General features: G+C 58.4%; 11 protein-coding genes across 11 annotated transcripts; 4 read left to right on the top strand and 7 right to left on the bottom strand.

Annotated features, from left to right (window-relative positions):
* Positions 1-676: 676 nt before the first annotated feature.
* Positions 677-1,543, top strand: DCS_01365 (uncharacterized protein; the record flags this gene model as incomplete). The annotated part of the gene is made up of 1 exon (XM_040798697.1): positions 677-1,543. The coding sequence occupies one exon, from the start codon at positions 677-679 to the stop codon at positions 1,541-1,543; it is 867 nt and encodes a 288-aa protein (XP_040659580.1).
* A 799-nt stretch (positions 1,544-2,342) lies between these two features.
* On the top strand, positions 2,343-4,330 carry DCS_01366 (uncharacterized protein; the record flags this gene model as incomplete). The annotated part of the gene is made up of 5 exons (XM_040798698.1): positions 2,343-2,514; positions 2,586-3,490; positions 3,552-3,876; positions 3,914-4,024; positions 4,086-4,330. The coding sequence occupies 5 exons, from the start codon at positions 2,343-2,345 to the stop codon at positions 4,328-4,330; spliced, it is 1,758 nt and encodes a 585-aa protein (XP_040659581.1).
* Positions 4,331-4,984: 654 nt separating this feature from the next.
* DCS_01367 (cytochrome P450) lies at positions 4,985-6,352 on the bottom strand (the record flags this gene model as incomplete). Its single annotated transcript, XM_040798699.1, has 1 exon — positions 4,985-6,352. One exon carries the CDS (start codon positions 6,350-6,352, stop codon positions 4,985-4,987), a length of 1,368 nt encoding a protein of 455 aa, XP_040659582.1.
* A 1,379-nt stretch (positions 6,353-7,731) lies between these two features.
* On the top strand, positions 7,732-8,150 carry DCS_01368 (uncharacterized protein; the record flags this gene model as incomplete). Its single annotated transcript, XM_040798700.1, has 3 exons — positions 7,732-7,779; positions 7,855-7,923; positions 7,989-8,150. The coding sequence occupies 3 exons, from the start codon at positions 7,732-7,734 to the stop codon at positions 8,148-8,150; spliced, it is 279 nt and encodes a 92-aa protein (XP_040659583.1).
* A 215-nt stretch (positions 8,151-8,365) lies between these two features.
* DCS_01369 (uncharacterized protein) lies at positions 8,366-10,383 on the bottom strand (the record flags this gene model as incomplete). The annotated part of the gene is made up of 2 exons (XM_040798701.1): positions 8,366-8,490; positions 8,547-10,383. 2 exons carry the CDS (start codon positions 10,381-10,383, stop codon positions 8,366-8,368), a joined length of 1,962 nt encoding a protein of 653 aa, XP_040659584.1.
* An 840-nt stretch (positions 10,384-11,223) lies between these two features.
* DCS_01370 (uncharacterized protein) lies at positions 11,224-12,003 on the top strand (the record flags this gene model as incomplete). The annotated part of the gene is made up of 1 exon (XM_040798702.1): positions 11,224-12,003. One exon carries the CDS (start codon positions 11,224-11,226, stop codon positions 12,001-12,003), a length of 780 nt encoding a protein of 259 aa, XP_040659585.1.
* A 411-nt stretch (positions 12,004-12,414) lies between these two features.
* DCS_01371 (uncharacterized protein) lies at positions 12,415-13,247 on the bottom strand (the record flags this gene model as incomplete). Its single annotated transcript, XM_040798703.1, has 3 exons — positions 12,415-12,579; positions 12,637-13,056; positions 13,215-13,247. The coding sequence occupies 3 exons, from the start codon at positions 13,245-13,247 to the stop codon at positions 12,415-12,417; spliced, it is 618 nt and encodes a 205-aa protein (XP_040659586.1).
* Positions 13,248-15,097: 1,850 nt separating this feature from the next.
* DCS_01372 (uncharacterized protein) lies at positions 15,098-15,880 on the bottom strand (the record flags this gene model as incomplete). Its single annotated transcript, XM_040798704.1, has 2 exons — positions 15,098-15,446; positions 15,525-15,880. 2 exons carry the CDS (start codon positions 15,878-15,880, stop codon positions 15,098-15,100), a joined length of 705 nt encoding a protein of 234 aa, XP_040659587.1.
* A 1,086-nt stretch (positions 15,881-16,966) lies between these two features.
* Positions 16,967-18,893, bottom strand: DCS_01373 (peroxisomal membrane protein PEX31; the record flags this gene model as incomplete). The annotated part of the gene is made up of 2 exons (XM_040798705.1): positions 16,967-17,494; positions 17,562-18,893. The coding sequence occupies 2 exons, from the start codon at positions 18,891-18,893 to the stop codon at positions 16,967-16,969; spliced, it is 1,860 nt and encodes a 619-aa protein (XP_040659588.1).
* Positions 18,894-23,357: 4,464 nt separating this feature from the next.
* Positions 23,358-24,590, bottom strand: DCS_01374 (uncharacterized protein; the record flags this gene model as incomplete). The annotated part of the gene is made up of 1 exon (XM_040798706.1): positions 23,358-24,590. One exon carries the CDS (start codon positions 24,588-24,590, stop codon positions 23,358-23,360), a length of 1,233 nt encoding a protein of 410 aa, XP_040659589.1.
* Positions 24,591-25,347: 757 nt separating this feature from the next.
* On the bottom strand, positions 25,348-26,349 carry DCS_01375 (glycosyl transferase; the record flags this gene model as incomplete). Its single annotated transcript, XM_040798707.1, has 1 exon — positions 25,348-26,349. The coding sequence occupies one exon, from the start codon at positions 26,347-26,349 to the stop codon at positions 25,348-25,350; it is 1,002 nt and encodes a 333-aa protein (XP_040659590.1).
* Between the last annotated feature and the right edge of the window lie 1,651 nt (positions 26,350-28,000).

A 28,000-nucleotide genomic window follows, 5' to 3' on the forward strand; every position in this document is an offset into this window, starting at 1 on the left:
CGCCGCCCAGAGACATCGAGCCGGCCGAGGACGGGCCCGGGCGAGGCGACCACTTTTTCCAACTAACCTTCATCCTTCAGCCTTCAGCCGCCTTCAGCCTTCAGCCTTCAACCTTCAACCTTCAACCTTCAACCTTCAACCTTCAACCTTCAACCTTCAACCTTCAACCTTCAACCTTCAACCTTCCCCTTGTCCTTTCCCTCACAAGTCCAACTCCTCTCTAATACCTACTCGAGCGAGCCTGCTTTGTCCAACCACACCTTCAACCACCGGTGAGTGGCTTGCCGGTCGACGCTCGACGAGGCCGTAGAGGCCCTCCAGGTACTTGTTCCAACGCAAGTCCTTGGTCGACCCTCAGCCCGACCCAACCTTGGACTTCACGGCCTCGTTGCCTCTGTTCACGAACCCCTGGCCGCTGGCAAGCAACCTTTGATACGGAACACCACCGATCGCTGCCAGGTGGCACCTTAAAACCTCTCTCGTCACTCGCTCGAACGCCGCCAGGTGGCGCAAAAAAACCTCTCGTCACTCACTCGAACGCTGCTCCCTACTGGAGAGCACACGTACCTTTTCTCATCTTGCCCAACCCACCCCGCCGCCGCGTTTGCGGACCGTCGAGCTACATACGGCACTCGATTGCTTCGGCTATGGATTTACACTCCGCAGCGTCTTCACCATGACTGACACATTTCTACGCCCGACCTCCTTCTCTCCCGTGCACGAGTACTGTTCTATCGCCTCCCTCCTTCTCGCGCCCGATATCGAACCGCGAAATCCCGCTGGCCTGCGAGGACCCGTCGTCAGCACGTTCAATAGTGCCGAGTTGCTGCCGCCGCCACCCCTGCCGCTCCAGAGAAGACGCTCAATCCGAGACATGACCCCTCCGAACCCCGCCGGGCCCGTCCATGAGCAAGGACACTCGCCCACGCCCGTCAAGATGCAGCGGCAAGACTCCGGGTACGAATCCCGAAATGCGAGCCCGAGGACGTCGACCTCGCAGGCGCCCCTTTCTCCGCCGAGGCGCAGCTCCGACCCCATCTCTCCTTCCCATGCCGCCGCATCTCCGTTGCGTCCTCGCCCGCGCTGCCCGTCCAGCCGCCGATCGGCCCAGTCGTATCCTCAACTGCGCAATCAGCTCCGCCGCAGTGCCGGCTCGTATCAAGCCGGCCCCCATCAGCTCCCCACGTCCCCGAGCCTCATCGAGCTCATCTCGGATGTACCCAAGCACGACGACGATGTGGAGGTGATACCCTTGCCGCCGCCGACGACGCACTACTGGACGAGCGACAACACCCGCCGCCTCGAGTATGCCGCCATCGATGCCGCGAGCCGAGGCGTCAAGGGCTGGGTCCGGAGGCACCTCGTGCCCGACTGCTTCATCCCGCGGCACGTAGCCTTTGACGACGACAAAGGAAGCGTGCGTCGCTACAGGCTCGAGTTGGAAGACGAGCAGGTGAAGAAGCCGCCGTCGGCCTGCCAGGGCCTCGACCCGCGCCGCAAAGGCTGGCAGATCTGGCCCCTCCGCAAGAGTCGTACTGCCTGAGTGCAGCGCTCACGTCGGCACCCGCGCTGCCTCCACTTGCCTGTTCCTTCATTTTACTTGACCTCTTGTTTTCCTTTGTTCCATCTGTTTGCATGGCGGCAGGTTCTGCATCACCGGCGTTTTTCTATACCCACCATCTTCACCCTGCAGCATGGAGGCGTGATTGTTTATGTTACACAAACGGAGAGGTCGTCAACCCTTGGCGAAGACGGCACCGGTCCGCGCGGCGGAGCAGGCTTGAGTATGATATATGGGATGTGCCTTGTCGGTGCTGGGAGGGGCAAACCAAGGAGGAAGTTTGATCGTGAATGCGGTCCACCGAGCGCGTGTGTGGGTTGAAAGTGAAAACTCGAAAATGGAATCAGCAGGAGAATCAGAGCACGTACATGTCTCGCCTTTGGGTTAATCACGAATCGCACATCCTCTCTTGTTTACTTTCGCCGGTTCACTGGAACAGTGTGCAACCGTTGCCGCAGCCCAGTGCCGTGACGTCTGAAGCCTCCCCCTCTGAATCACCAACAGCTGCCCATCCTACCCGAAGAGCCTGTTCATCAGCTGCCCGTTGACTGGGCAGTTGAAGTCGTGATTTTCATTCACTGCCCCAATTGTCTCCATGAAGCCAAATCTGTGTCATTACAAATGTACCATCCATCTATTATCCTCAGAATCCGTCGTCCACTACCCTTTATTCTACCCATTAACCTCTGCACAGTCTCATACACGCACACACGCACACACGCACACATCGCATCAAGCCATTATTCAGGCGGTCAGGGCAAATCGCTACGCGCGTGCTATCATGTCGGCCTCAACCAAGGTCCCGACTTCACCTCCTGTTTCCATTTCGGGATCGGGGTTAGAAGCACCCCCAGGCGTAACTGACGGGAATCAGCAACTTCAAACCGTCACGGCTCCCGCGCCAGGTCTGGATTTGACCTTCCAGGGTGCCCGCTCGGACAAAAGCATGGCTGGTGAGAACAAGCATCTTGTCCGATAACCAATGGGCATTCTCTCCCATCTAATCACTGCCACTCGTCTCCAGATGCCATTGATGCCACGCGGGGTGTAGCACCTCTCGTCAAGCAGCCAGCTGCTCCCCTCCGGGGAATCCTTCCCGGCGAAATTGAGTTTCAGCAGGCGTTCTGGCGTCAGATGTTGCAGCTGGAGGCTGACCAGCCTAATAATCGCGTCAGTGCTGCTCATCATAGTCTTCTCGCCATCACCCATGGCTTCTCTGCCTCCCAGCAGCGTTTTCAACGGGAGCTCTATCAGCTGATTGGTGTCGTCGAGCGATCTGTTCAGGAGATTTCTGGTTGCCGGCAGGAGAACGCAGAACTTCGAGGGGAGATGGTGACACTGCGTAAGCAGGTCGCCACCCTGACCGAGAGTTTCCTCAACCTTGCCGACCTTTTCACCCGCAAGCACCGTGCTCGGTTCAATTTCCACCCCATTTTCTCGACTCCGGAAGAGATAATGCGCCAGTCTGCCCTCATGAGGTCGAAGTGGACGGAGGAACATATGAAGCCGATCCTGGAGATTCTCAACAGCCACTTCGGCGTGGGCTGGATCGACTTTTACCGAAGAGTCTATCGCTTTGAGCGGAACATGGCCTGCTCCAACGCGGCCGTCGATGTCGCAGTCCGAACGGCCGAGGCTGCGATTGCTGCCCGTTCTGCCGCTGGTGCCATCGTTGGAAATGCTGTTGAAGCGTCATCGTCGACGACACTCCCTGCTCCTCAGACTGTACACTGCGCTGCTGGACCAGCTCCCGTGACAGGCACGCCGGAGGCAGGTGCCGCTGCCTTGCCAACGGCTGCGGGCGAGGCTGAAAAAACCAGACGTCAGGGAAAGAGCCCGATCCATGATCATGGTCTTCCTCAAGCTTCAGAGTGGCGCTCACGAGCTGCGAATAGGACTTCGCTTCCCAACTCGCGTCTCGAAGGACGGGTTTGTTACATCCGAACCAGTTGAATCGTCCTTTTCATCAGACTAACAACTGGAATACAAGCGGGCTCTGGGGTCGGGACAAGGCGCTCGACCATCATCTCCGACCACCAACGACTTCCACACGAGCGGAGAATACAGCCATAAGAGGAGACTCACAGTCTCTCAGCAGTCTCAAGCGGAGCCGCCCCAGAAGCTGACTCGCCAAGGCGAAGGACGCAGATGGGCCATCACCGTGTCCGGCCCGAAGACGCTTACCGCCATCGCTCGTGGCGGCGAGCGATGTTCGACCATGCAGCTCCGCGCCGTCAGGTCGGAGAGCGACGGCCAGGATTCCGCGTCGGTCTTGGTCTCTACCGTCCTCGACGAGAACAATGCTAGAACTGAAAGTAGCGACAAAGGCGATGACAGCGATGGTCCTACTAGCCTGGGGCCTGCCTAGCCAAGTCAGCGACTTCGATGGCTCCGACACCGAGGTGGAATCCGGCAACGAGGCCGACACCGAGGTTGACTCTGGCAGTGAAGTTGACACCGCACGTAAGTGCATGATGTCGCTTCCCTTCCATCGTTTCCCTTACACCACGTCGGTTTCGAACAGCATCCAATAATCGTAGAGTCCTATATAGTGGCCAAGGCGCCTGCCCACGGCCACCCTCCGTCACGTTGCTACGCTTCACCAAACCTGCCCCGGAAGGACCTCGGAACACTGGCGGACCTCCCGGACGACCCTTCTCCCGGCCTTTCATCTTCCACCCTATCGGCAGGACGGCTGGCCATGTCTGGCAGACATGGATGGTGGGTTCCCACGGCCATCCTAGCGTGCACTCTCTCAAGGAGGCATAGGGCACGAGCTGGCGCGGTGGCCCTCGCGGGTGGCGAAAATAAAGCGAAAAACTGGGCTTCGAACCGTTGCTTGATCGCTAGGTACGTTGAGCGTTGCCGCTCTGAAAGGGGCCACAATGAGCTCTATATTCTCGCCATGCTCGATGGCCTATGTTCTGGTCGTCTGCATAGCCTCGTGACCACGCTGCGGAACTGTGGATATCCTCTTGCAGACTGGATTTGACTCGAGTTTTCATTTCCTTGAGTTTTTCCTATTGTACGACAAGCTGGTGGAATGCCTAAACAGGGGGAACAATCATTGCTGGTCGTTAGGATTATCTGACTGTGAAGGACTGGAGCAAGAGGAAGTTTGGCAGGAACAGGTGCTTTGTCCACGGCATGAGTTGGAACACAGTACGGTTTTCAGAGCATGGCCTGGTGGGAAGTCGATGTGTTTGCAGCCATGGACAGCTGAAGGAGGAATCTGCTTATACCGGGCGTATCGTGAATATGTCGACGTCAGCAAAAGCGGAATTTTGCGCAAGGACGAAAGTAATGGTAATAAGATAGCCACTATTGCGGCGACAAAGAACCACGTTATCGATTGGAATGTAACCTCGAATGAAATCGATGCTGCTTCCAACCCCCAACACTCCCAACTGGCAACAGGATTCCCTATGATGCTCTCGCCTTGACTTTGATGCAAAAGTCGACGGGCCGGTAGTTGAACCAGCCATCCTGCTCCAGCTTGTATGCCGGATCAGCCATTTCCAAGTCGATGTCACGCAGGATCATGGCGAGAACGACGAAGCTCCATTGCCAGGCGTAATGTTTCCCGATGCACTCTCTCTTACCGTTGCCAAACCACTTCTTGGCGCCGGGCGGCAGCTTCTCGAAGGCTTCGCCGAGCATGCGCTCGGGCTTAAAGGCCAGGGGGTCCTCGAATACGGTCGGGTCGCGGTTGACACCAGCCATGACGATGAGCATCGGCTGGTTGTGAGCAATCTGATACTTGCCGCCGGCGAGCAGGATGGGTGCCTTCTCCTTTGTCGGTATTGGCTCGATGTTGAAGCCGGGGGCGGCGAAAGAGAGGCGCAGGGACTCGCGGATGACGGCGTCAAGGTAGGGGAGGCGGGCGAGGTGCTCGTACTTGAAGTCGCCGGTGCCCACGACGTCTTGAAGCTCTTTGCGGGCCTTTTCCATGACGTCGGCGTTCTGGAGGAGAAGATAGAGGGCCATGGTGAGCAGGCACGGCGCGGTGCTGCTCCCGATGGGCATTGACAGGACTTCGTCGATGACCTGGGAGTCGGTGAGGCCGACGCCGGTGTCAGGGTCCTTGGCGGTCATCATGGCGGCGAGAAGGTCTTGCCGATCCGTCGGGTTCTCCTTCCGGTGCTGGACGACATCGGCGGCGTAGTCTCTCATCGTCTTGATGGACGACTTCCACTTACTCCGGTACAAGAGCGCGTTGAGGATACCGGGGCGGGTGGGGCGCATGACAGCCTCAGCCGTCGACTCCTCCATGGCTATGAGCATCGGGTGTTCCGGGCCAGCGAGACAATTCATCCGCTTGCCGTAGAGGGTATACGTCGTGGCCTCGAGGTTCAGGCGGCCGAGGTCCCCGAAGGGAGAGATGGGCTCGTCAGAGGCCTTCCAGATGTCGAAGAGTTCGACGGTCAGGTCGCGCATCTCTTGGAAGTGGCCGGCCAGGGCATCAGGCTGCAGCTTCGGGGCGATGATGCGATGGGCGATGCCCCAGCTCGCCTCGTGGTCGTACGCGGTGAAAAGGGCGTCATGGACGGCATCTCGGATCTCGACGACGGGGCCGCCGACAAACTTGCGGAAGCGCTTCTCGTCACAAATCTCCTCGGCTAGGGCGACGGTGGCGACGAAGACGATGGTGTGGCCAAAGACCTTGATCTGGAAGATTTCCCCGTACTGCTCGGCAAGCTTCTTGAGCGACGACCAGGTGTTGCTGGGGCTGACGTCGAAGATGTTGCCGAGGATAGGCACGCCGGCGGGTTGAGGGATCGGCTGCGACATGGTGGCGAGGAGAAGAGGGCAGATGTGTGCAGTCCGGTGACGAACGGCCAGTTGGGCTGACGGGGCCGAGCGGGTTCATATGGAGACTCGGGCGGCAGCACATGGGTGTAGGCATACGTACGTGTATATAAACGTGTGCCTGTGCGTGCGGATCCAGGATACCATGTACGGAGTACGGGCGTGCATCGTAGTCGCGCACCGTACAGCAGTCGTGCTGGAACATGTACGCAGCTGAAATGGGACAGCTACATCTGCAGTGAACCAGCCATCGTCATCCTGTTGGACGACTCCGGCTCACGTATGCAGCCACCGCCGATCAGGAGCTCAGGGGTGGAGCGTCGAGGCAGGACTAGCAGCTCGTTCATCGCGTCAGGGTCGTAGCCGTCGATTGGGAAACGAGGCCGGCCACATATTCGGTATTGGATGCCCGGACGCCATTCGGCCATGATCCCGTTCGTGCTCGTATGAGCACGTCGAAGCGTGGGACGGGATGGATGAGGGGGCGCGGCCAAGCAGTCGACCCAATGCTTGGGTGTCGAGAACTCTCTCGCAACCGTCGATGGAGGCCGGAAAGCAGGGCTTCTGAAACCAAGGTCCTCGGCACATCGCGAGGCGTGCATTAGCGTCTGACCCGGACAAGGGGCGGTGCGGGCGGCGATGGTCCATGTTGGTGCATCGCAGGACGAAGCGTTGCTGGCAGTGGCTGGTAAACCCTGGCGAGGTTGTAGTGTTGAATAATCAGCAAGCATGTGATTGGACAGCGGCTCACAGCTCGCGAACCGCCAGCAAGACGGCAGGAACATGAGTTTACTTGCAACTATTACAGGCAGCTGCATGGGGTACTCCGCAAGTACATGCAACTACAGTAGTAATACTCCGTAGGAACTCAGGACTACAGTACACAGCACAGCTACGGGTAAGTCCCAACTATAATTTGTACATGTACTTACGGAGCATACGGTAATAGTTACTCCCTCCGTATGAACGGAGTACTGTACTTACAGAGAGCACTATTAACTAATAAATTACCTATTATGGCAACCTACTAATTATGGCGAAAGGTGGGGGGGCAACGGGAGTGCTTAGTCACCTTGGTGTGCCGTAATGGGTGCAGCCGCCATTGCAAGCTCAAGCTGTACTTAAGGACGACTTGATCGATTGATCAGCTCCACGGAAAGCATCGCACCAACCACCACCACCACCACCACCATCCATCCATCACCAAGTCCCAAGGGGTCACGAAGAATCGTCCACTCGACACTAGCACACCAGCCTGCACCGCACCGTCGATACGGCCGTCACTCCTTTGCTCATCGCCGACTTCTTTCCTTACCGGTCCCCCCCTCAAGCAAGCACCGTCACATCTGCGGCCAGCCATCATGACGCGCGCCCAGCAGACCATCTCCCTCGCCCTCCTCGTCTCATCTGTACGCTCCTCACCGCTCCCCAGGCCGCAGCAGCCTTCCCGTCACAGCGCAGTTCTGCTAACCGCCGCGCCGTAGCTCTACCTGGCCCTCTACCTCGGCCTGATCCCGCTTCCTGCCCTCGTCCAGCAGCAGATTGTTCACTTGGTAGCGTCCCCTTCTGCGTTGCAGCCGGCCCCCATTGACCTGCACACGGCTGACCTTGTTCACAGCTACCTATCTGGGCCCTCGTTTCCTTCGGCGCTCTTCTCCTCTTCCGCCTCGGCTGGGGCATCTTGACCTTCAACGACGTTCCAGAAGCCCACAAAGAGCTCGCCAAGGAGATTCAGATGGCCAAGGTCGACCTTCGAAAGCTCGGCGTCTCTGTGGACTAAGCTGTACATTTGATGGTTGAATATACACGGGGTAAATAAGTCACGGGCATCGGGCAAACACAGCACAGCGAGGGAGGGGGGGGAGAAGAAAGCCTCGTACGCCTGGAGGCGGTGTGATGTGTACAGCATAGACAAACAATGTCCATTCCATGTCTTGATATCCACCTGTTACTCCTCGCTGCAAGTCATCATGTCTCGTCACAAGCACTCCACACTCACTCTCCAGCGAGAAGTGCGATTACCTTATGAACAGCTACGTCTGCATCCTCACCACCCTCGACGAGGTCTCCAAAAAGCTTGGGCACCCTGCCAAGCACGCCTCGTTGGTCCGCCTGTCTCCCTGCACACCGCGTTAGAGAAGTCATGCACTCGTCTCCGCCAATGAATGACACTCACATTTGCCGGCGACGCTGACCGAAATTGCCGTGGTGCTTTTCGCCTCACCGGTCCAATCGAAGCCGATCTTCCACTCCAGTCGAAGCGACGACGACCCCGTGCCCGCGGCAGGAACACGGACTTGATAGAACTGCTGTCCTAGAAGCCGTATCAGGTCCGCCTTCGTACAGGGAGCCGACGACTCTTTCCTGGCCGCCTCGGCCCCGTGATGAAGACGGGTCCGGGTTTCGGCAGTCGTGATTCGTACTTGCTCCTCCGATCCCAATCGGCCTTCCAGCTGCAACCAGAATCGGGCCCGCTGGAGCGCTACCCTGCACCATTCCCCCATGGCCCACGACAGGATGCCGACGTTCTGCTGCATCGTTCTGTTGCACTTTCCAGAACATATCGTGTCGATGAAGGGTCCCAGCTCAAACTTGGCGGATGGTTCAACGGACACGACGCCGAGCTCCAGGATGCTGAAGTTGATGGCGTTGATGACCATCTCCAGCTTGGCGGTGAAAAGTCCCGGCATATCGCGGGATCGAAGCGTCAGCAGACGCCGCTGTCTCGGCGGCTGGTTCGGAAGCGGGGGCAGCACAGCAAGGCTTGATGTGATGCTAAATGGGCTAAACAGTTGCAGATAAGGCAGCTCTTCGTCTGCCGTCATGAGAACGGGGTGGTGCGATTTCAAGCCGTCCGGATCTAGAATCTCGCCCTCGATGGCGGTCGTGACGAACGAGGGCTTGCCAAAGGGTAAAATGCCTAGCGGGTGCAGGACCGCCTGGGCTAGTTGGCTCGATGGCGCAACCGCAGTCGGTTTGCCCGAGTCAAGAGAGCGCTGCAGCAGGTCCAGGAGGGCATCTTCGTCCGTGGGAGCGACGGTCCGTCCAGACGTCTGCATCAAGCGGATGCGCTCGTTCTCCTTCTTCCCCGTCTCCAGGTCCTTCTTGAGCTTGGCGATTTCCGCCATCAGCTCATCCTTCCGCTGCTTCTTCGATTCATCCGGATCAAAGGCAACGATCCTGCGGGCGAAACTGGTGTTCACATCGAGGGCCATGCGGGGCAACGACTGATGGACGTTGGCATCTTGATGGAGGCTGCGAGGTGCGAGAGCGGATTGCTTGCCCGTCCATGGATGGACGGGCCGTTCTGCGGCGGGTTTCAACGGCGAGCTTTTCTTCGTCCGATCCCTCGATCGCCATCGTGATGGACTGCTGTGGATGCCTCTCGGGGGTGTGGACGAGACGACATCCGGAACGGCGGGTGGAAGTTCGGGTTCGGGTGGAGGGGGTATATTGACACCTGTCGGGGGTGATCGACGGAGGCGGCGACCGATGAACGGATTCAACTCGTCGTCGCCTTCCGGCGCAGGCGGTGGGAGTGGTCTCGGACTCGGCCTGGACCTGACTGGTGATCTCATCGGTGCCGCAGCAAAGCCGCCTCCGATTCTCCGGACAGGGGATCCCGAGCGTGGACCGGCTTCGCTACGACGCGTCTCACCCGCGTCCTCGTCCTCGTAGCCTTCAAGGTCCGGCTCGCTTGCGGGCACATTCTCGGCCACGTCGGCCGCTCCAGGTTGGGTCCCCCGCTGGGATGACATTTCGCGCCCGCGTCGGCTGGCGGCCTCGCTCGAACTCGCCGCCGCTCTCGTCGGGGAGAGTATTTTCGAAGGAGATGCAGACAGTCGTCTTTGGAGAATTTGGGGATTGTGACGTGCAAGGCTTGCTCTGGTGGGAGACGCAAACGATGGGTGATTTCGACGACGAGCTTGCGCTTGGCCAAGCTCCTCGCTCGTCGACGTCCCAGCCGAGGAACGAGGGGCCACCCGCCGACGCTTGGCCTGCGACTCGTCCATGGCAATTTCGGCTTTCCGCTCACCACTCCAACATTGCTGACGTTGTCGTTGCAGGGGACGCACAGGTTGCAGTTGTCTTGCAGCGAATAAGTCGAATATATCAGCTGCGAGTTGCAGTTCCAGGCGCGCTATGCCGAATCTACAGTAAACAAGTCGAAATCGGCTACCACCAAGTACTGTACTTTACTGTACATGTACTTGAGTAGTACTACTCGTGTCATGTACCTACATGTACAATAAGTGACCATAAGTGAACGGATTATTACAGTACTCGGTACCTACGGAGTGCTCCCTACTTACGGAGTACAGTACTTGTATTTATGGTGTAGGCAACGCCAGTGAGCTGCTGTACTGCAAGTACTGTAAGCACTGTAAATGGGTACCTAGCTTCTTGGTTTTGGTCCCTTCGGCCGGGACTGGACCTCTCGCTGCCATTGCCACACCACAGCCTCCATCCAGTTGAAAGTATATATTACTGTATGTCAAAGCAATGAAGTGTGACCTCGGCATATTGTGACATATCATCCCAGCGAGAATACCAAGGAACTGAACTAGTTAGCTATCTACAGTACATTGCGACCGTCCAATACAGCTGAGCGCGGAACGCACCATCATCACGTGTCACAATAACTAGTTTGAAACGCCAGTGCCCTGCTATCCACACCGTACAGACCTAACTACAGTATGTGGGCACAGCACAGTATGACGTCTCTCTGACCTTCTTTGCTGAACAGCGTCGGTCGATTGCAGCCAAACCCCTCGTTCGCGCTGCAGGCGTCGCCGTCCCTTCCCAGCATGCCGCGATAACAGCAGGTCGCATTTACAGACAGCCAATCCACAATGCCGGCGCCCACGAGGCTCGCAGCCTGCAAGACTTGCCTCCGGCCATCTCTGCTGGCGAGCTCGAGCCGAGGCTTCGGCACGACAACTTGTCGATTGGGCAAAGATGAACCATGGCCGCAGATGACGCCTCTCGGTTCCTATTACGAGACCATCCTGCGAAATCCCATCTCCTACGCATCTCACACGGCTGGCAGCAAAGCTGGCACTAGTGCCGGGGCCAGCAAGCCGAGTCACAAGCGCACGGTATACGGTTCCGGTTCCCCATCCAACCCGTCGTCCGCACCGTCGGTCTCGTTCAAGTCAGCGGAGACAGCAGAGGAGAAGGAGAAAAAAATGAGCATCGTTTTTGGTTCGCGACTCCTCGGACCGGCCGAGCAAGCCGACCGGCTTGCGAAGAAGAAGGCCCAATCGACCGTCATCGCAGGTGTTCTCGTGCCGCCGCGGCCGGAGGAGCCGGACAACTGCTGCATGAGCGGCTGCGTCAACTGCGTCTGGGACCGCTATCGAGACGATATTGAGGAGTGGTCGGCGCAAAAGAACGAGGCGCAAGCTCGTCTGCAGCGGGGCTTAGGCGCCGCCGACTCGGATCCTGCCTTCATTCGCGCCGGCGCAGAGGGTGATGCACAGCGGAGTGCCAGCATCGGGCCGGCCAAGATCTCAAAGAACATGTGGGACGAAGATATCCTCCAGAACGTGCCGGTGGGCATCCGCGAATTTATGAAGCAGGAGAAACGACTGAAGGAGAAGCACCTAAGGGAAGGGACAGGGGGAGGCTGAGAGGCTGGATGTACGCAACAATGTAAATCATGGCGCTATAGACTACATGGATCGAATAGACTTGGGTTATCATAGACGATGATGGACTGCGCCCCTATCCGTGTACATATTTCTCAATCCAACCAACCATTCAAGACGGCTGCATCAAGGCACAAGCAAGGTGTAGGGGGGGATGGGGCGAGGGAGGATGCCGTGATGATGGATGGGTGCGTTGCAAGGGACCGCCGTAACAACTTTGTGTGAATCCTTTCTCATTCTTTGCTTCACTACATACCGGTAGGTAGACGGGTATCCTGTTCAACATTTGCTTATCAAGCCATCAAGACGAGCGCATCGAAGCGCCGTCGGCTTCCTTTGACTCGGCCATTCGCTCATCTGACCAACGCTTTTCGAAAGACAAGGCCAGCGGGCTTACTGCGGCGGGGTGTTCGCTTTCAGCGCAAGCCTGTCGTGCTCGTCAATGTCGATGGCCTCCCACGGGTAGTTGATCCAGACGTCGCCGACGGTCTGAGCCGCCTCGTAGCCGTTGTCCACCATGCCATCGGGCAGCTTGCCCTTCTTGGGCTTGTCCTTGTTCTGCGTCCGAGCCGGTCAGTGACGGTCCAGCATGGACCGGGAGGGAGGACGACATACGTGGAGGACGAAGATGTAGAACTGCGTCTGGGGCGCATCGGGGCCGGCTCGCTGGCGGGCAATCTCGACGTCCTTCTCGAGCTCCTTGACGGCGTACTCGAGCGTCGTCCGGGTGTCGTCGACCTCATCGACGATGAGGATGCGCTTGCCGACGAGGTTGTCCATCTCGCCGAGGGCGCTGAGGTCGAGCCACTGGGTCCGGGTGACCTTGGTGCCGATGGCCTCGACCTCGGTGTCACCGAGGGACTCGTAGAGGGAGAGGCCGATGGCCTGGATGGGGATGTTGGGCGAGCCAGGCTGCTTGAGGAAGGATCGCAGGATGCGGGCCGGGACGTAGCCGCCGCCGCCGATGGCGATCATGAGGTTGGGCTTGAACTCGGCGAGCAGCTTTTCCGCCGACTGCTGGCACAGCTTGTGGACCTACTCGTCCGTCGTCAGCTTTCTGTCGCTCCGGCTGCCGCTGCTCACCCGACATCTAGTCTGATGGTCGCCGCAATGGCCTGCAGCCATGAAAGGCCAAGACGAATGGGCGAAGCCAGGACCGCGGGGCACGACCGTTGCTGCTGGAGCACACTTACATCATTGTACGTGACGTAGATCTTTTCCACCATCTTGAAAGATGATTCTCGGCTCTTGGCCTATAACCTTGGTATTCGAGGCGGAGGCGGGGTATCGGTGCGTCGCGCTTCGCAACGAGGTCAGACAGGATGTCTCGGACTGGATCGAACTATCGAGCGCAAGCGAGACGGCTGATGGTAACGAGGCACGATGCCCAAGAGGGAAAGGGAGGAGGAGGAGAGAGGGGGGAGAGGAGGAGGGGGAAGAAGGAGGAGGAAGGGGGGAGGAGCAGGAGGAGGAGAAGCCAGAGCTCCTCACGTCCTTGGTCGCTCGCGCTGCCACTGCCAACTTTTTTTTTGCCCCGCGACCCTGGCGTGCGACGAGGCGGCCAAGCCCCGTTGCCCCTCTCCGTTCAGCTGCTGGTGGGGCATGCCGGTTGCTGTCGAATCCACTGTCGGTGGTCCCCGTTCGGGGGCCTGTCCACTGAAATGCCGAGCATTCATTATGACCTGGTAAGTAATTGCACTATAATACTACTGCACTTGTGCCTAGTAGGCAAAATTCATTCACACCGTACTCCTGTATGTTACGAGTCCCTGATGGAAGAGGATTCTTGTCGAGAAGAATTTTCGTCAATGGCTATTCGCACGTGTAGATACGTGTACGCGCCGCTGGGGAACGAGCTCTTCCTCATCTGGCGGGTTCTCCTCGATTGACCCGGAGCATGGGTTGCTTCCATGCTACCTTGATACCGAGGTGTCGAGATGACCTCACGGCGCTCACGATGGCCTCCGTTAGCCCATGCGACGTACTCTTGATTATCTCTTACTACATTCCCACCTTGGAATAGCAGGACTGCTTACAATCCAGTGCAAGTTGCTTGTATTTTTATATATTACACTACATGTACACCTACATGTACTTGCATGTCCAGAGTGTGTACGTGCATGTCTAGAGTGTTACTTGCATGTCCAGAGTGTGTACGTGCATGTCTAGAGTGTTACTTGCATGTCCAGATTCAAGTACAATCTAAGTACGGTACTCCGCAAGGCAAGTATTGTAAGTACATGAATTACAGCGATAACCAGTAGTACCATTCTGCTAATCGCCAGACACCTTGGGTAATAGGACCACTTTGGGCAATAAGTAGGACCACCTTGGGCAGTAGGAAGTAGGTACCCAATATTAATAGTGCAGTACTTATAGGAGGAATTAATAGGAGGCCCTACATGTGTACCGTGTACTGCAAGTAGGTGTACTGTACAAGTACTGTTCGCGCCCATGGAGAGTCGCGTGCACATCACTCCCACATTGGGCAATAGGACCACCTCGGGCAGCAGGAGGAAATCTCCATTTGTACCGTGTAGGTTTACTGTGCAAGTACTGCTCGTGCCCACGGAAAGATCGCGTGCACGTCACTCCCACATAATGGATCAATGGGCGGTATTATCTATCCATCGCCATCCATGTCCATCCAGGCCAAAGCTCGTTCCATTGTTCCGGGGCATAAATCATGCTCTGGCACGACCACATTCGACTGTGCCTACAGTACAACAGGCCACCAGCCGCAGCCGCTGACATGCTGCATCGTCCGATCACGACGGCCATCTGCCATGGCAAGCAGAGCTGACATGCGTCTCCTCGTCGCTCGATCTCGATGCCCTCGATGCCCTCGTACGGTCAAACTTCCGCTGGAACGGGAACGGGAACCGAAATCGTAAATTCTTCATGGTCCATCCAATGCCAACTGACATTGTCGTGTAGCACCCCTCTAGACTCGGGACGTTAGCTAGCTCCCCCAAGCAAATACACGCAGCAGCAAAGCTCATCAGGTCAAGCGCCAGACCCTCAAGTTCCCTTGCCTTGCCTTCTTTCCGTCCATTTCCCCCCACGGAGCCACCATCTACTGCCCCGAAACGTCCTCCTCTGTCGCCTCGTCGTCGTCATCCATCCCCGAGACCTCCACCGCCCACCACCAGACGGCCACCGCTCGGGAAAAGGCAACGGCAGCGGTGCCGACCATCATGGCGATGCTGCCGACGGCCACGCCCTTGGCCAGCTGGTCGACATCCTGGCCCGTCGCGAGCATGCCGAGCCACAGTGCGAATGAAGCGCCCGTGGTCATGGTCAGGATCAGCGCCTGCAGGTAGAGCAGGACGACGGTGCGCAGCAAGCGTACCTCGTGCGCAACGAGCGTACCGAGACATACGGCAAAGACGACAAGTAGCATCGTTGCCAAACAGGCCCCAGATCTGCGATGGGATGGTCAGCATCGCAGATAGTTGAAGGGAATGCGGGGAATGCATGATGCATCGAAGCAGATGACCTACAGATCCCCGTCGGGAGACGGTGCGCCCTCCTCTTTCCACACGACGACACCCAAGACGACACTTGCCACAGCGAGACAGACGAGACACTGTCCGACGAGCAAGGTACCGTCCATGGCCACATGAAGGGCTCGACGGCGACGAAGAAATTGCGCCGCACGCAACTCAACCTGGTCCCGCGCGGGTGAGCTCTCCGGAATGGGTGAAGACCCAGGCCCGTCGTCCTCGTCGGCTCCTCCCTCCCAGGGCGGAAACGGAGTCAAGGGCTCCGAGGGCAGCCTTTTGGCCGTCATGGCACTACTAGAGGGCGTCGATGAGGCAAACCAGCCCGAAGGCGGTCCCACGAATTCCTCCTCCATGGTCGAGTGACGACGCGTATTCGAGCTCAGGGGTCGACTCCAAAAATGATGGGGCGACGCTGATGAAACGAGAACATCCGGTCCCGCCATCCGATCGCCGCCCGGCAAAGGACAGCCTACGGTTCGGGGACCAGACGGCCGTGGTGCTGCGAAGCTGCGGTATTGGACGGCTGGACGGTCGGGCGATGGCGTCAACGGCGGGCCGCTCCAAGACTTCCCAGAATGGGACGGGGGTCGAGGACTCGTTAGATGAGCCGGGGCCGTCTCACCACTCGGCCAAGGTCGGCGTGCAGCCGCACCTCCCTCCTCGTTGGCTCTGTCGTGAACTTCCATTCTCGAGATGGACATGGCAATCGGCCTTGGTCCCCTGCGTACCCCCTCTGGTGGGGAAAAGTCGTTACGCGCAGTCAACGATGTGCGTAAAAGGCGACGATGAAGACGAGGCACAGACCAGGCTCACCTTTTCGACGTGCGAATGCTTTGATGTGTAATGGGAGAATGGTTGTGTGCCCTCGCCGATGCCGCCCAGGGGTTGGTGTTTGGTTTACGCCTCTGTTTGGCGTTTCGTGCGAGTGCGCCTGTGCTTATGTGCGTTTTGGAGGCAAATCAAGCACCTTTGGCGGGAGAGGGAGCGAGTGGGGATATGAAAAGAGGGGATGAAAGGTGGCCGGCGAGTATCTCACTTTGAGAGTTGGCCGGACCTCTATTATCGCTCGCCTCGCGCGTGCGAGGACGGCTGTTTGGTGTGTTGCCAGGTGAGGCGGTCTGCAGCGCAGCGAAACGCGGCGCAGGGAAGAGTAGGAAAGTTCAGTCAGTCGATAGAGGCTGCGCTGTCATGGTGCAAGTCAAAGAAAGACTCGCTCTTCCCACTCGCTGTTCCTGGGCCCTCCTTGCTTCCGTTCCTCGGCCCCGTTGCGTTTCCACATCTCGTTCTCCTCCTCTTTCTGTAGCTCGTCCCTCCTCCTTGTCCTACCCGCCTGCTGTGCATGGAACAGCATCGGCACTGTGGGCATGCATCTACACGCTCGTTCATCACCCGATCCGAGGGTAACAGGCCCTACTTCTGCCTTGGTTCCCTTTCGCCGCTCACTCGAGGTTCATTCTCGCCTCGTCACCGATACCCCACTGCCCGCCGTCCTTGCCCTGCTTCTGCAGCTCGAGCTCGAGCTCGGCCCCCAATAGGCCAGGGTCCGTGTCCTGGGACGAGGGCTCGCTCACGACCTCACTCAACCTTCGGGGACCGTCCTTTTCCTTTTCCGCCGTCGACAGGGGTGTCTTGTCGATGGCCCGCCTTCGCAGAGACGGCCAAAATGATGAGCGGGACGACGTAGAGTGTATGGAAGCGGCGTCGTCGGCCGTCTTGACGCTCGCGTCGTCAGCAATCGTCGGTTCGGGCCCGGGGGTCACCAGTTCGGCACGCATCATCTCGCCAGCCGTGCTGTATCGCTGGGCGTGCGGTTTGCCGCCGGCGTCGCCGTTGGCCACGGCCGCGGTCGTCGTTTCGGGCAGCAGCGCGTCGCTCTCGTCCACCTCGACAAGCTCCGCGTCGCGGTACCACTTTCTCCTGCGGGTCCACTTCCCCCAGCCATCAAGGCCTCTTCGGCCATTCTGCCACTGCGAAGTGAAAGAAAAGGAAGGGTCAGCGATGGTGGGCAGGCTCGGGTCTGCCGTCGGTCCGTACCTTGTTGTCGTAATATATCCAGCCGTTCTTGCCCTCGTCTCCGTCGTAGTCGACGGCGCTCTGCTCGTCCGAGACGCCGTCGACCCTCCAGCGACCTCGGTCGGCCCACTTCCACGTCATTCGGCTGCCGTCCTCGACGTCGGGGAGCTCGAACTCGTCCTTGGGCGGCACCGAGTTGTTGTGCTCGTCGGTCCAGGCGGGCCGCTCGTAGGCGAAGAGGCTCGCCGTCCACCCGAGGCCAACCCATCGTCGCTGGTTCTCGAAGATGATAAAGGTGAACTTGACGCCCGAGCTCGTGGCGTCTCGTTCGGCGTGCACCTGCAGGCCGGGCACCTTCTTGGTGGCCTTGGCGATCTCCGACTCGATCCTCTTGGACGCCTTGGTCGGGCTGTCGAAGCGCAGGCCCGTGGTGGCCGAGGCGAGCCGTCGGACGAGGGCGCTCCTCCAGAGCAGGGTTCTCGACACCCTCATGACGCGTGCGTGCCAGGTCAAGGCGAGGGAACCGGCGACGAGGACGACGCGGCGGGTGGTGATGACGCGCCAGGGCGGCATGGTGAGGGCGAGCCAGAAGGGCGTGATGGCGACGAGGCGGATGAACATGGCCGTCAGGGCGGGCCTCGTCGTCGCGCTCGTCGGCGTTCGCTGGGTGCTCAGGAAATCCGTCATCTCGATGAAGGGCTCCATGAGGACGTTGCACCGTCCGGTAAACTCCTTGAGCGTCTCGACAATCTCGTCGAGCGTCTTCTGGTGCTTGATGTTGGTCACCTCGGAACGGGCCCGCGTGTGCTTCACCTTCCTGCCAGCGCCGTCGCCGGCTCCCGGCCGCGCCTCCTTCTGCTGACCGGCGGCGGCGTTGGCGGCGTTGGACGGGTCCTTGACCTCCCTTGCCGGTTCCTTCCAGCCGCTCGTGCTCAGAGGGCTGTACCTCCTCCCGTACATGCCGACGATGAGAACGAGGCCGACGACGACGGGGCCGGCCCTCCTGAGGACGACATCGCCGTAGAGGGTGACGGCCCAGAAGGTGGCGAGCAAGAGGAAGCTCTGCCAGGGATCGCCGGAGCTCCAGGTCAACAGGCCGACGAACTTGTTGAGGGGCAGGAGGAAGGGGTGGCTGTAGGCGAGGGCGCGCGTCACCTGGGGCGGCGTGGCGAGCAGCAGCGGGCTCTTCTGGTGGACGAGTATGGTCGATCGATGGGAAGGCCGCGTCGGCGTCTTGGCCGAAGGCGTGACGGGAGAGAAGGCGGCAAAGGTCGGGGGGAGGCCGGTACCGGCACCGGCACCGGGCGAGTCGTACGACGAAGCGCCAGCGGGGGCGACGTCGCGGTTCGACATGGGCGCGCCGAGAGGAGATAGCCACGGGGAGTCCTGGAGGGCGCGGACCGTCAGTTTGTTCGTTCCCTCGTTCCCTCGTTCCCTCGTCCCTCCGTTCCTCCGTTTCTTTGTCGTCGATGGGATCGGATCGGTGGACGGCAGGTAGGTATGTGGAATGAATGTATGTCACGCAGCGGCGTCGGCCGAGCCAAGGGGTGGGTTGTCGACGCAAATGATGCGCCGCTCACTGCTGGCCGCTCCGAACGGGGGCGGGCAGGGCAGGCTGAGGCAGCCAGAGGGTAGCAGCAGCCAAGGGCAGGGTAGGACAAGAGGTGCGAGAGGTCAAGAGAGCACGACGTCACATGCCAGCGGCACGGGGCGGCAGCAATCCAGAAGGGGTAGGGGGGGGAAAAAAGGAAAGACGGAGAATCGAAATGGCAGGGAGAGGGTGGCGACGGTATGCAGCGAAGCATCGACCGTGGGGAGAAAGACGGCACTCGATGCGATCGCGATGCGAGCAATGGTAGGGAACGCGAGCGAACGAGGTTGAGGACGTTGGCGGAGCAGGGGCAGCGATGAGGAAGGACAAGGACGACTCACCATGGCAGCCATTAATAAGTCGCCAGCGGGTGTTGCGCTGCAGGGCAGGGCAGGCAGGGCGATGAGTTGAGCTTGCGGGCCAGCTGGCACGTCGTCATGGGCGTCGCGGCGCAGCGCAGGCAGCAGCAGCAGCAACGAACGTCGACGGTGTTCAAAGGATGATGGGCATGGACACGTTCATGACGATGACGATGACAGTTGCAGTATGGAGTACTCGTAAGTAGATCAGGTAGAAGCAGCGGCAATACGGGTCATTCCGGGCGTGGACGAGCATGGCCGCATCCAGGTAGCATGCTGTATTAATTAATTACCGACGACGGGCGGGGTTGATTTGGGGGGGGGCGATGGATGGAGCTTGGGCAGACCCAGTCGGAGAGAGACCCAGACGGCATGGCGGAAGAACCTATGGCTGGCGGGCAGCGAAAGCAGAACCTCGGGGGAGGGGGAGCAGCAGCCGAGGGAATGTAGCTGCTACCATGTGTTGCAGTAGCACAAGTACAGTACCTACAGTACTACCTGTAGTACCTAGTAGCCAGCGTAAGAGTACTGGTCCGGAGCACTTGGTGGTTTGCATCGCTCCAAATATCACCTAGTACTAAACAGTACTGCGCTGTACTTATTGAGTCCACTGGAGGAAATCCAGCGCCCCAATGACTGGAGTGCTTTGCGATGGGTGCCACTGGGCGGCAGGCTGGTGTTGCCCTTGCTCCTCCCCGCTTCGCTCCCTACCAGCACCATCAGCAGTAACGATTCGGAGCTCGAGACCTGATGCGGAGCGCCAAAGACGGACAAGAACAGGACAGTAAGCAGTTCTCGAATGCAGGCGACAGGCCACGCTCCAGTGGGTAATGGTGGACCACGCTCCAAGCCGAACGCTGTGACCATTCCACTGCAGAAATAATATCAATAATACCGCGAAGCACCGACATTCGGCGGCACCCGAGATTATCAAGTTCACATGGAAACCACCTAATACTGTACGTGTACGGATACGCTCAACACATCGGAGTACTGTTATATACGGCGCACGTTGTATATGTGTTCGTAGCTCATCTGCCAGCTACCAATTCCATCCTCGCAGACTTGTCGAACGAGGTCATTCCCTTGTCGCTTCATCGCCGTGCTTGCGTCGTTGCTGCTCTGACCATGATCATGTATGTGTCTGTCAAAAGCTGGCGAATCGCGCTCGCGCCATGTTCTCTTTGCGTTGTTTGAATGGCCACACGTCGCATTTATTTGCAGGTGGAGCAAGAGCCTGCGGACGTTCCCGTTAGCATTCATCCCCTTTCATCCGTGTCGGGCAAGTTGGGCAGGAGGAAGCGTACAGCTAGAGCCGCAGTTGCAAGAGGAGGCAGAGCCAGCGCATCCACAGTTGCCAGACATGGTGAGGTAGTGGTGATGGTGAGGTAGTGGTGATGGTGAGAGGTGGTAGGTTGTGAGGGTGGGCAAAATTGGTTATTGTTGAAGATTGATGATGATGAGTGTCTGGGGAGGAGAGGGACGAACGGAGAATAGAGGAGGAATCGGCATCTTTTATAATCAACGAGGCACGCGCCTTGCGCGGTTTGTGCGGCGGAATCGTATGCCTCGGTCGGCTGTGAGCTTGGCCGAACTGGCGGTCGGCGTCTGGAGTCATGCCCAGCCGCAGTAAGGCCTCACTACGGAGTACCTACTGTAAGTATTATTACTACTGCCTGGTTGCTGGGCAGGAAACGTCTAGCATCTTCGATCCACCCTCTGCGTGAATTGTGCGACCCTCGGCGCACTGGCCAATCGGCAGACAGCTTGTCGGCATTGTGGATCCCTTCCGTGTAGGGAAATCCTGACGACGTGCCCGCGTGCTTTGCATGATTCAGCAACGCCCTGCCTCGTGCTGCAGTCCCCTTGACATTTTCATTCGCCATTGATCTCGTCTCGGACGCGACGCTCCGGGTTCATCTCATCGTGGATCATACCAAGAACCAAGTAGGTACAACAGCACAAGCGCGGAGTACTGTACGGTACTGCATGTACAACCAAGTACGGAGTACTCCGTAGAGTATTATCATTACAACTACTGTAGTACAGTACTTACAGAGTAAGTATGAGTACATGTGCTACGGAGTGCATGTACAGTAAATATTACTTCCTGTCTTGTACAAGTACAAGTCATGTACATGTACCGCACAGTCGGGGCCGGCCTACCAAACGGAGCACTGGATACGGAGTACACCTGTGCTTGTACTTACTGCACCACCTACTTACAAGTACTCTGTACTCCGTACAGTACAAGTGCTGCCCCGGTGTACTTGTACTTACTGCGTACAATAATACATGTACATGTACGGAATACTCCGCACATGTACAGTACTCGAACATGACCAACGATTCCTCCCACAGCAACTCCCGACGTTCGACAACGAAACACTCGTCGCCATTGCGAGTCAGCCGGCCCTTGTCGGAGAGGCAACGGAGGGACGCAACGCAAACGTTTTAAATATAGCATCGCCGTCGACATGCGACCCCGTCCGCCCGTCCGCCGGGCTTTCTAACGAAGCCTGTTCCAGCCGGTTGCTGAGCTACGGCTGTTTTGCTTGGCCGACGAGAACCGTTCTGCAAGTACTGTAGTTGTATGCTTCAACACACACAGGTGCTCCTGAATCGTGCTTGTGTGATATGTTATATGCCGTATTTGGAAGTAAGTACAGCACAACACCCCGTAGTAAAACAAGCATGTTACTTGTACAGGCACTCATGTTTAGTTGTACATTTCCTTGCAGTACTCCGTAATACGCCTTAGCACTTCAGTATACTTAGGTACGCCGTACGAAGCACACGCAATTTCTTTGCATGTAAGTACGGAGTACGGAGAACATGCAATACAACTTAATAGTACTTACTGTAGACTTTTCTCCGTAATACTGTACGGAGTAAAATTGTTCATATGATGCCAGTGCACACTACTCCGTATATGACTACTGTATACGATGCAATAATACTCAGTATTGTCCACCGTAAACCGCACTTTGATGTGCCAAGACGCGAAGCTATAAAATCAAAAACTCTTCCCATGCATCCTCCACCGAGAGCAGCAGTCAGTGTACCCACCCGTCCTTATTGACACGGAGGACCAGCAAGACCGCCCCTTCCAGCCAATCCTCGGCGTCCGGTGCCATCGTAGCATCATGTACGGAATACGGAGTACAACTAATTACTTACACCTGTTGTACTTACTTACTTTATTATGTGCGGAGCTCGTTTGGGCCACGAAATTGACAGTGGAGGTCCTTCGGCCGCGCCGTCCTCTCCCTGGTCGTCAAAACCTCCTCGCAGCCTCCGTGAAGTACTTACTTACAGTACTTGCAAGTGGTTGTATCCGTTGTCCAGGTGGGCTGCCCCGGACGCGATCCGGCAAAGACCCCCCCGCGTGTTCGCTCTGGTGCGGGTATAAGCAAGTACTTACAAGCAAATGCATAAGTACTAGGTTGGTAGGGAGGTGTATGTGCATGCACAGTACGGAGTGCACCTAAAGGCCTTTTTACTTGCTTTTACTACTTACTCCTGCCACATCTGCATCAGTTACGGAGTAGCTGATGCATGCGCTGTATCTGCATCTGCTCCGTACAGTAACTACTTGTACATGTGCAGTAGATGTCAGTTGGTGTGCATATGCAGCCTTGGTCTGGGCGTCTTGGCTCGGACGGGAGAATGGTCAGCAGGTCACAATGTCCTCGCGAGATTGGAACGGCTGCCAACGCCGGCGACATGGCATTCGATATATGATATACATGTACATACAAACACTACATGGATTGCAGGGACCAATAAAAAACACGTGAAAAGAGCCCGTCGCTGGCGAATCGAGGTGCCGGTGCTCGAGCGCAACAGCAGCCCGCCGGCCTCGCTCTACTTGGTCTCCTTTTTGGCTCGATCGACGATGCCCTGCGCTTCCTGCGACTTCGTCTCCAGCACCTTTGTCAGCTCCTCAACCGTCTCCTTGAGCAGCCTCTCGCCCTCGTCCCGGTGCTTCTCCGCAATCTGCCCCATCCGCTGCAGCTTGGGAACCAACTCGTCGCCCTGGGGTATCATCTTCAGGTACTTGTCGAGCCCGACGCCGCCGGCCGCCTCGGACCCCTTGTCGGCAAGGCCATCGGCAACAGACTTGACGTATCTCTGCAGCTCGCTCACGTCCCCGGAGTCGACGGCGGAGCGGACCTTGCGGAAGAGCTCGCCAATGTTGCTCTGCTTCAGCGCCTCCGCGTTCTTCTCGATGAGCTCCTTGGCCTTGGCGTTCTTGTCCAGGTACGGCTTCGCCTCGGCGAGCCCCTTCTTCCAGGCCTCGTCACCGAGCTTCTTCAGTCGGTCCACCGTCTCCTGCACGAGCTTGCGCGCCTCCTCGACCTTGTCGGCGCCGAGGCCGCTCGTCAGGATATCCTTGAGCTTGTCCCACGTCTCGGTCGCCTGCTTCTTCGCCTCCGGGCCGTAACTCCTGCCCATGTTCTGCAGCTGCTCGATGCTGCCGCCCAACTTCTCCTTCACCTGCGGGTGGTTGTTGAGCAGATCCGAGACGGCGTCGCCCGAGAGGCTGGCAATCTTCTTGGACATGTCGGCGATGACGTCGCAGGCCTTGACGGCCGTCTCCATGCTCAAGCCACCCTTGGATACGGCCTGAAGCTGCCGATAGGCCTCGTTGACGATGCGATCGGCCTCATCCTGATGCTTCTCGCGGACGGCCTCCCAGTCGTTGAAGGCGACATCGACGTAGCCCCTTCCGCCGGGGACCCAGGCCACGTATGTGTAGGCAAACTGCTTCATCGACTCGGCCGCCTCGGCCGCGTTGGGCGTGCTCTTTTGCAGCTTTTCGGCCGCCGCGTTGTACGTCTTGGTCACCTCGGCCGCAGCCTTGTTGACCTTGCTCGCCGTCTGACCGGCAGGTGTGAAGGAATAGAAACCAAAGAGGACAGCGGCGCCGACGACGCCGCCGACCGCTCCAGACACAAAGTGGGAGCCGCCCGATCCTGGTTCCGAGGAGGGGGCTGTGGACTGGAAGCGCACGTTCTGGTGACGAGACATGCGCGGAACGGAGGCGCGCACAGCCCGGGTCGCCCTGAGCCGGCTCAGATGTCTTGCCGGAAGCATGGCGATGTGAGAACGATGCCGAGGAGGGGCGAATGGCGAAAAGCAAGGGCGAATTCTTTGGGGAATTCGTTGGGCGTTGGGGGCGACGGTGTGATACGATGGAAGCACGGCCTTGATCGATGGAGTGACCTTGTCAAGATACTCTGTACCGAGTGTGTGAAGGGGCGAGAAATTGGTGACTTTAACGGCAGCGGCCGCGGCAGTTTCACGTTTCAGATCGATGCGGGGTGAGATGAGAATGATGGGAGATAATTGCACTCGGCGATGGGGGTTCCGCTGATGGATATTAAGTCTTGCTGCTCGCAGCTTGACGAAACGACTGGGAGGGAACGCTCCGGTGTGACGTCACCGTGCCGCACCTGCCTTCCCTACGAAGTAAAGCGATCGAAGCTTCCCGAAGTTGAGTCTCCACAGGGCGAAAGCAAACTCGATTCGAATTGCCTCAGGCAGATCCGTCCATCGTGCCTAACGAGACGCGTTCCCCTCATCAAGAAGTCAACGTACATGGTTCGTTGATCGCCAACCTTCCCAAGTACCCACGCACGCCAAACGAGAGTCCGATGCCGCATCGGCACTGCCAGCAGCCTACATGATTATGATGTAATACCTAATGCGGCCTTGTAGTTGCACGCGCGCGCGCAAATTGACAAGCATATGTAATATGGATAATGTTCGTCCCATCACCGTCCACGCGCCGACATCGAGTACGCAAGGGCACGCGCCGTGGCCGCGACGAGCTCGACGCGACATGCTCGCATTACAGACGAAACGTTCTCCGCCAGCGCAGGAACAGGCCCAGCGAGAGGAAGAGGCCCAAGAGTAGCAGCAGTTGGAACCTTGCCGAGGCGCCGAGGCTGGTGATGAGCTGGGCGTCGTACGAGTGCCATGACGAGCTGCCGAGATGCTCGAACAAGGGCGTCGTTACCCGGCCGTTGAGGCTGTGCAGCGGCCCCGGGAGGATCTTGAGCGGCGAGCGGTCCGGCTGGGCGGCGTGGATGACGGAGGCAAAGTGACCGCCGGTGCTGAACATGACGGTCGGGTACGGCAGCCCTAGCCAGCGCCGGTTGTATTCGGTCAGGTGACGAAGAACGTCGCGGACGAAGGTGTTATGCCGGCTCGCCATGAGGAAGCTGATGGAGAACCCGGTCGGGTGGGCCTCGGGGGCGACGAACTCGAAGCGGCGAAGCGGACCGAGCCCTCGTCGGCACCGAAGGTCCATGTCGAGGATGGCGCCGCCGTACTCGTGCAGCACCATGTACCGCAGGGCGTCGACGCGCTCGATCGGGTACGGGTAGCTCTCCCACATGTCGTACAGCTCGGGGAACCTGTCGGCCACGAACGAGGCCGCGTTCTCGTCGGTCCAGAGGTGTGCCGTCCAGCCCGGATGAAGCTCGAGGCAGCTCCGCACCGTCTCCTCCCACTCCGGCGGCCACCCGGTCCGGGGCATGCCAAGGGCGATGTGGTGCAAGACGGGCGGGATCACGTCATGGTAGGGCGCGGCCGAGAGCTGCCCGCGGCTGTAGTTGGCGAATGTGATGTCGAATCCGTCCTCGTCCGAGAGGAGGAAGCCGCTCGCTCGCTCGCGCCAGTCGACGCGCAGCGCCGCCAGCGTCCACGACGTGCGCAGCAGGTCCCGGAGGAGAAACAGGGCGAGTGCCAGGACGAGGCCCGTCGTCAGGAGCGTCACTCTGGTCCTGCCGCCGGAGGCGGCGGCGTTACCATGGGCAAGCCAAGCAGGACGGTGGTGAAGTGGTATCATGATGGCGTCGACCTCGAGAGAAGCTCACGCGACGGTTTGCTTCGACGAGAGCAGTTGCCCCTGTTCATGCCACCGGCGGCCAAGGCGATGCAAGGATGTGCCGCGATGTATGCTGCCGAGGGGACGGGAAACGCTCCGGCTCATGCGTAGAAGAGTCACCGATTCTCAGCGAGGCCACGCTGCGGCATTCAAGTTCACGTCGACGTCGACGGCACATGTCGGCACCGCCTTGTATTTGTAAGTGTGCATGGCCCTCGACCAAGCATTGCCCTCGAGCCGTCGATATTACCTGTCAGGACGACCGCCACGCTATCATAGCGGCATCATGCTCGCCCCCCTCCCCTCCCTCTCCTCCCTCTCCTCTCCTCCCCTCGTTCACTAAAAAAATGGGTGTAGACGGGGCGATGGAGTATTACGTAGCTGCCAGATATGAAGTCACCGGCTCGCCGGTGATGAAGCAGCATCGCCGCACGAGCTGCGTGAAGGCAATGCCAAGATGCCAAGGTACTAGCAAGGGCCATTCTGGGCCAAGCCTCCACCGACTCGTCGTCACGTTGCCGAGTTGCGAGATAACCATGCGGCGGCATCGGCGACGTCGGCTCTGCGAACGGCATTACCAATCGTCGAGTTGATGAAGCTCACGGGCGGAAGCGGGCATGGCCACGATTGTCGACACTCTCCCTCGCATGAGTCTCATTCCGTCGATGAGTGGGTGTTGGCTGTTCAATTTCGAACGATTGACCGCCGTGCTGGCACAGCGACGGAGAAGCCTCGGGGTATCAGTGACGGGCGGAGTTGGTGCATCAAACTCCGTACCGGCGAGTTCGGACGACGACGAGGCCGCCCGGAGTGTACGGGCACCTGCTGCGCTGGCAAGCCATCACTTGGTACGCAAGTAGTTGCGTACGCCTCACTTGTACCTTGCCGGTACTTTGCCTGCGATGTAAGGAGTGACGGGTACGCCTAGCTACATCGGGTCACGCACAAGCCTCACCCGCGAAGCATGACGAGGCAAGGCAACTCGAGGGAGGAAGCGCGAGGATCGCGAAGGCAGCAAAGCCGCCCACCCCCCTGGTCCCCTGCCACAGGGCCTGGGCTTCCCATCCCGCTTGTACTCCGTACGAGTGCATGTATATTAATTAATCAGTTGTACGGAGTACGGAGTACGGAGTACTTACAGTGCACTTGCGGAGTACATAAGTATACGTACGTGTACAAGTACGGAGTACACTTATGTCCGTTGATCCCGTTTCAGGCCGTCACCACCACTGTGACAGTCAAAGTACTTACACTGCTAGCACAGTAGAGATACCGTCCGTCGGCCTTGTGCGAACGCCGCACACCGCGCACGGAGCTTTAACATCCGTCCCCCGTGCATCGCCGTGGCACTTCACTCGTATACACGGGCGCTTGTCTCTCCCATCACCTGACATCACGATTGACTGCATTTCTTCAAGCATCCTCGCTCATGCTGAACTGCCTGTGGTAATATAAGGAGTAGTACGGAATACTGTACTTGATTATTCATGTGTTCGTACCGTATTGTATCAAGAGAATACCGGTAGGTGTACATGTACTTGGTCTGAATGTACATACAGGTACTCCGTACCCCGTGTCGACCCAGCATGTCCGATCCAAGCTGCAGGACATC

Source organism: Drechmeria coniospora, chromosome 01 (assembly GCF_001625195.1).
Source record: "Drechmeria coniospora strain ARSEF 6962 chromosome 01, whole genome shotgun sequence".
NCBI classification, from domain to species: Eukaryota; Fungi; Ascomycota; class Sordariomycetes; order Hypocreales; family Ophiocordycipitaceae; genus Drechmeria; species Drechmeria coniospora.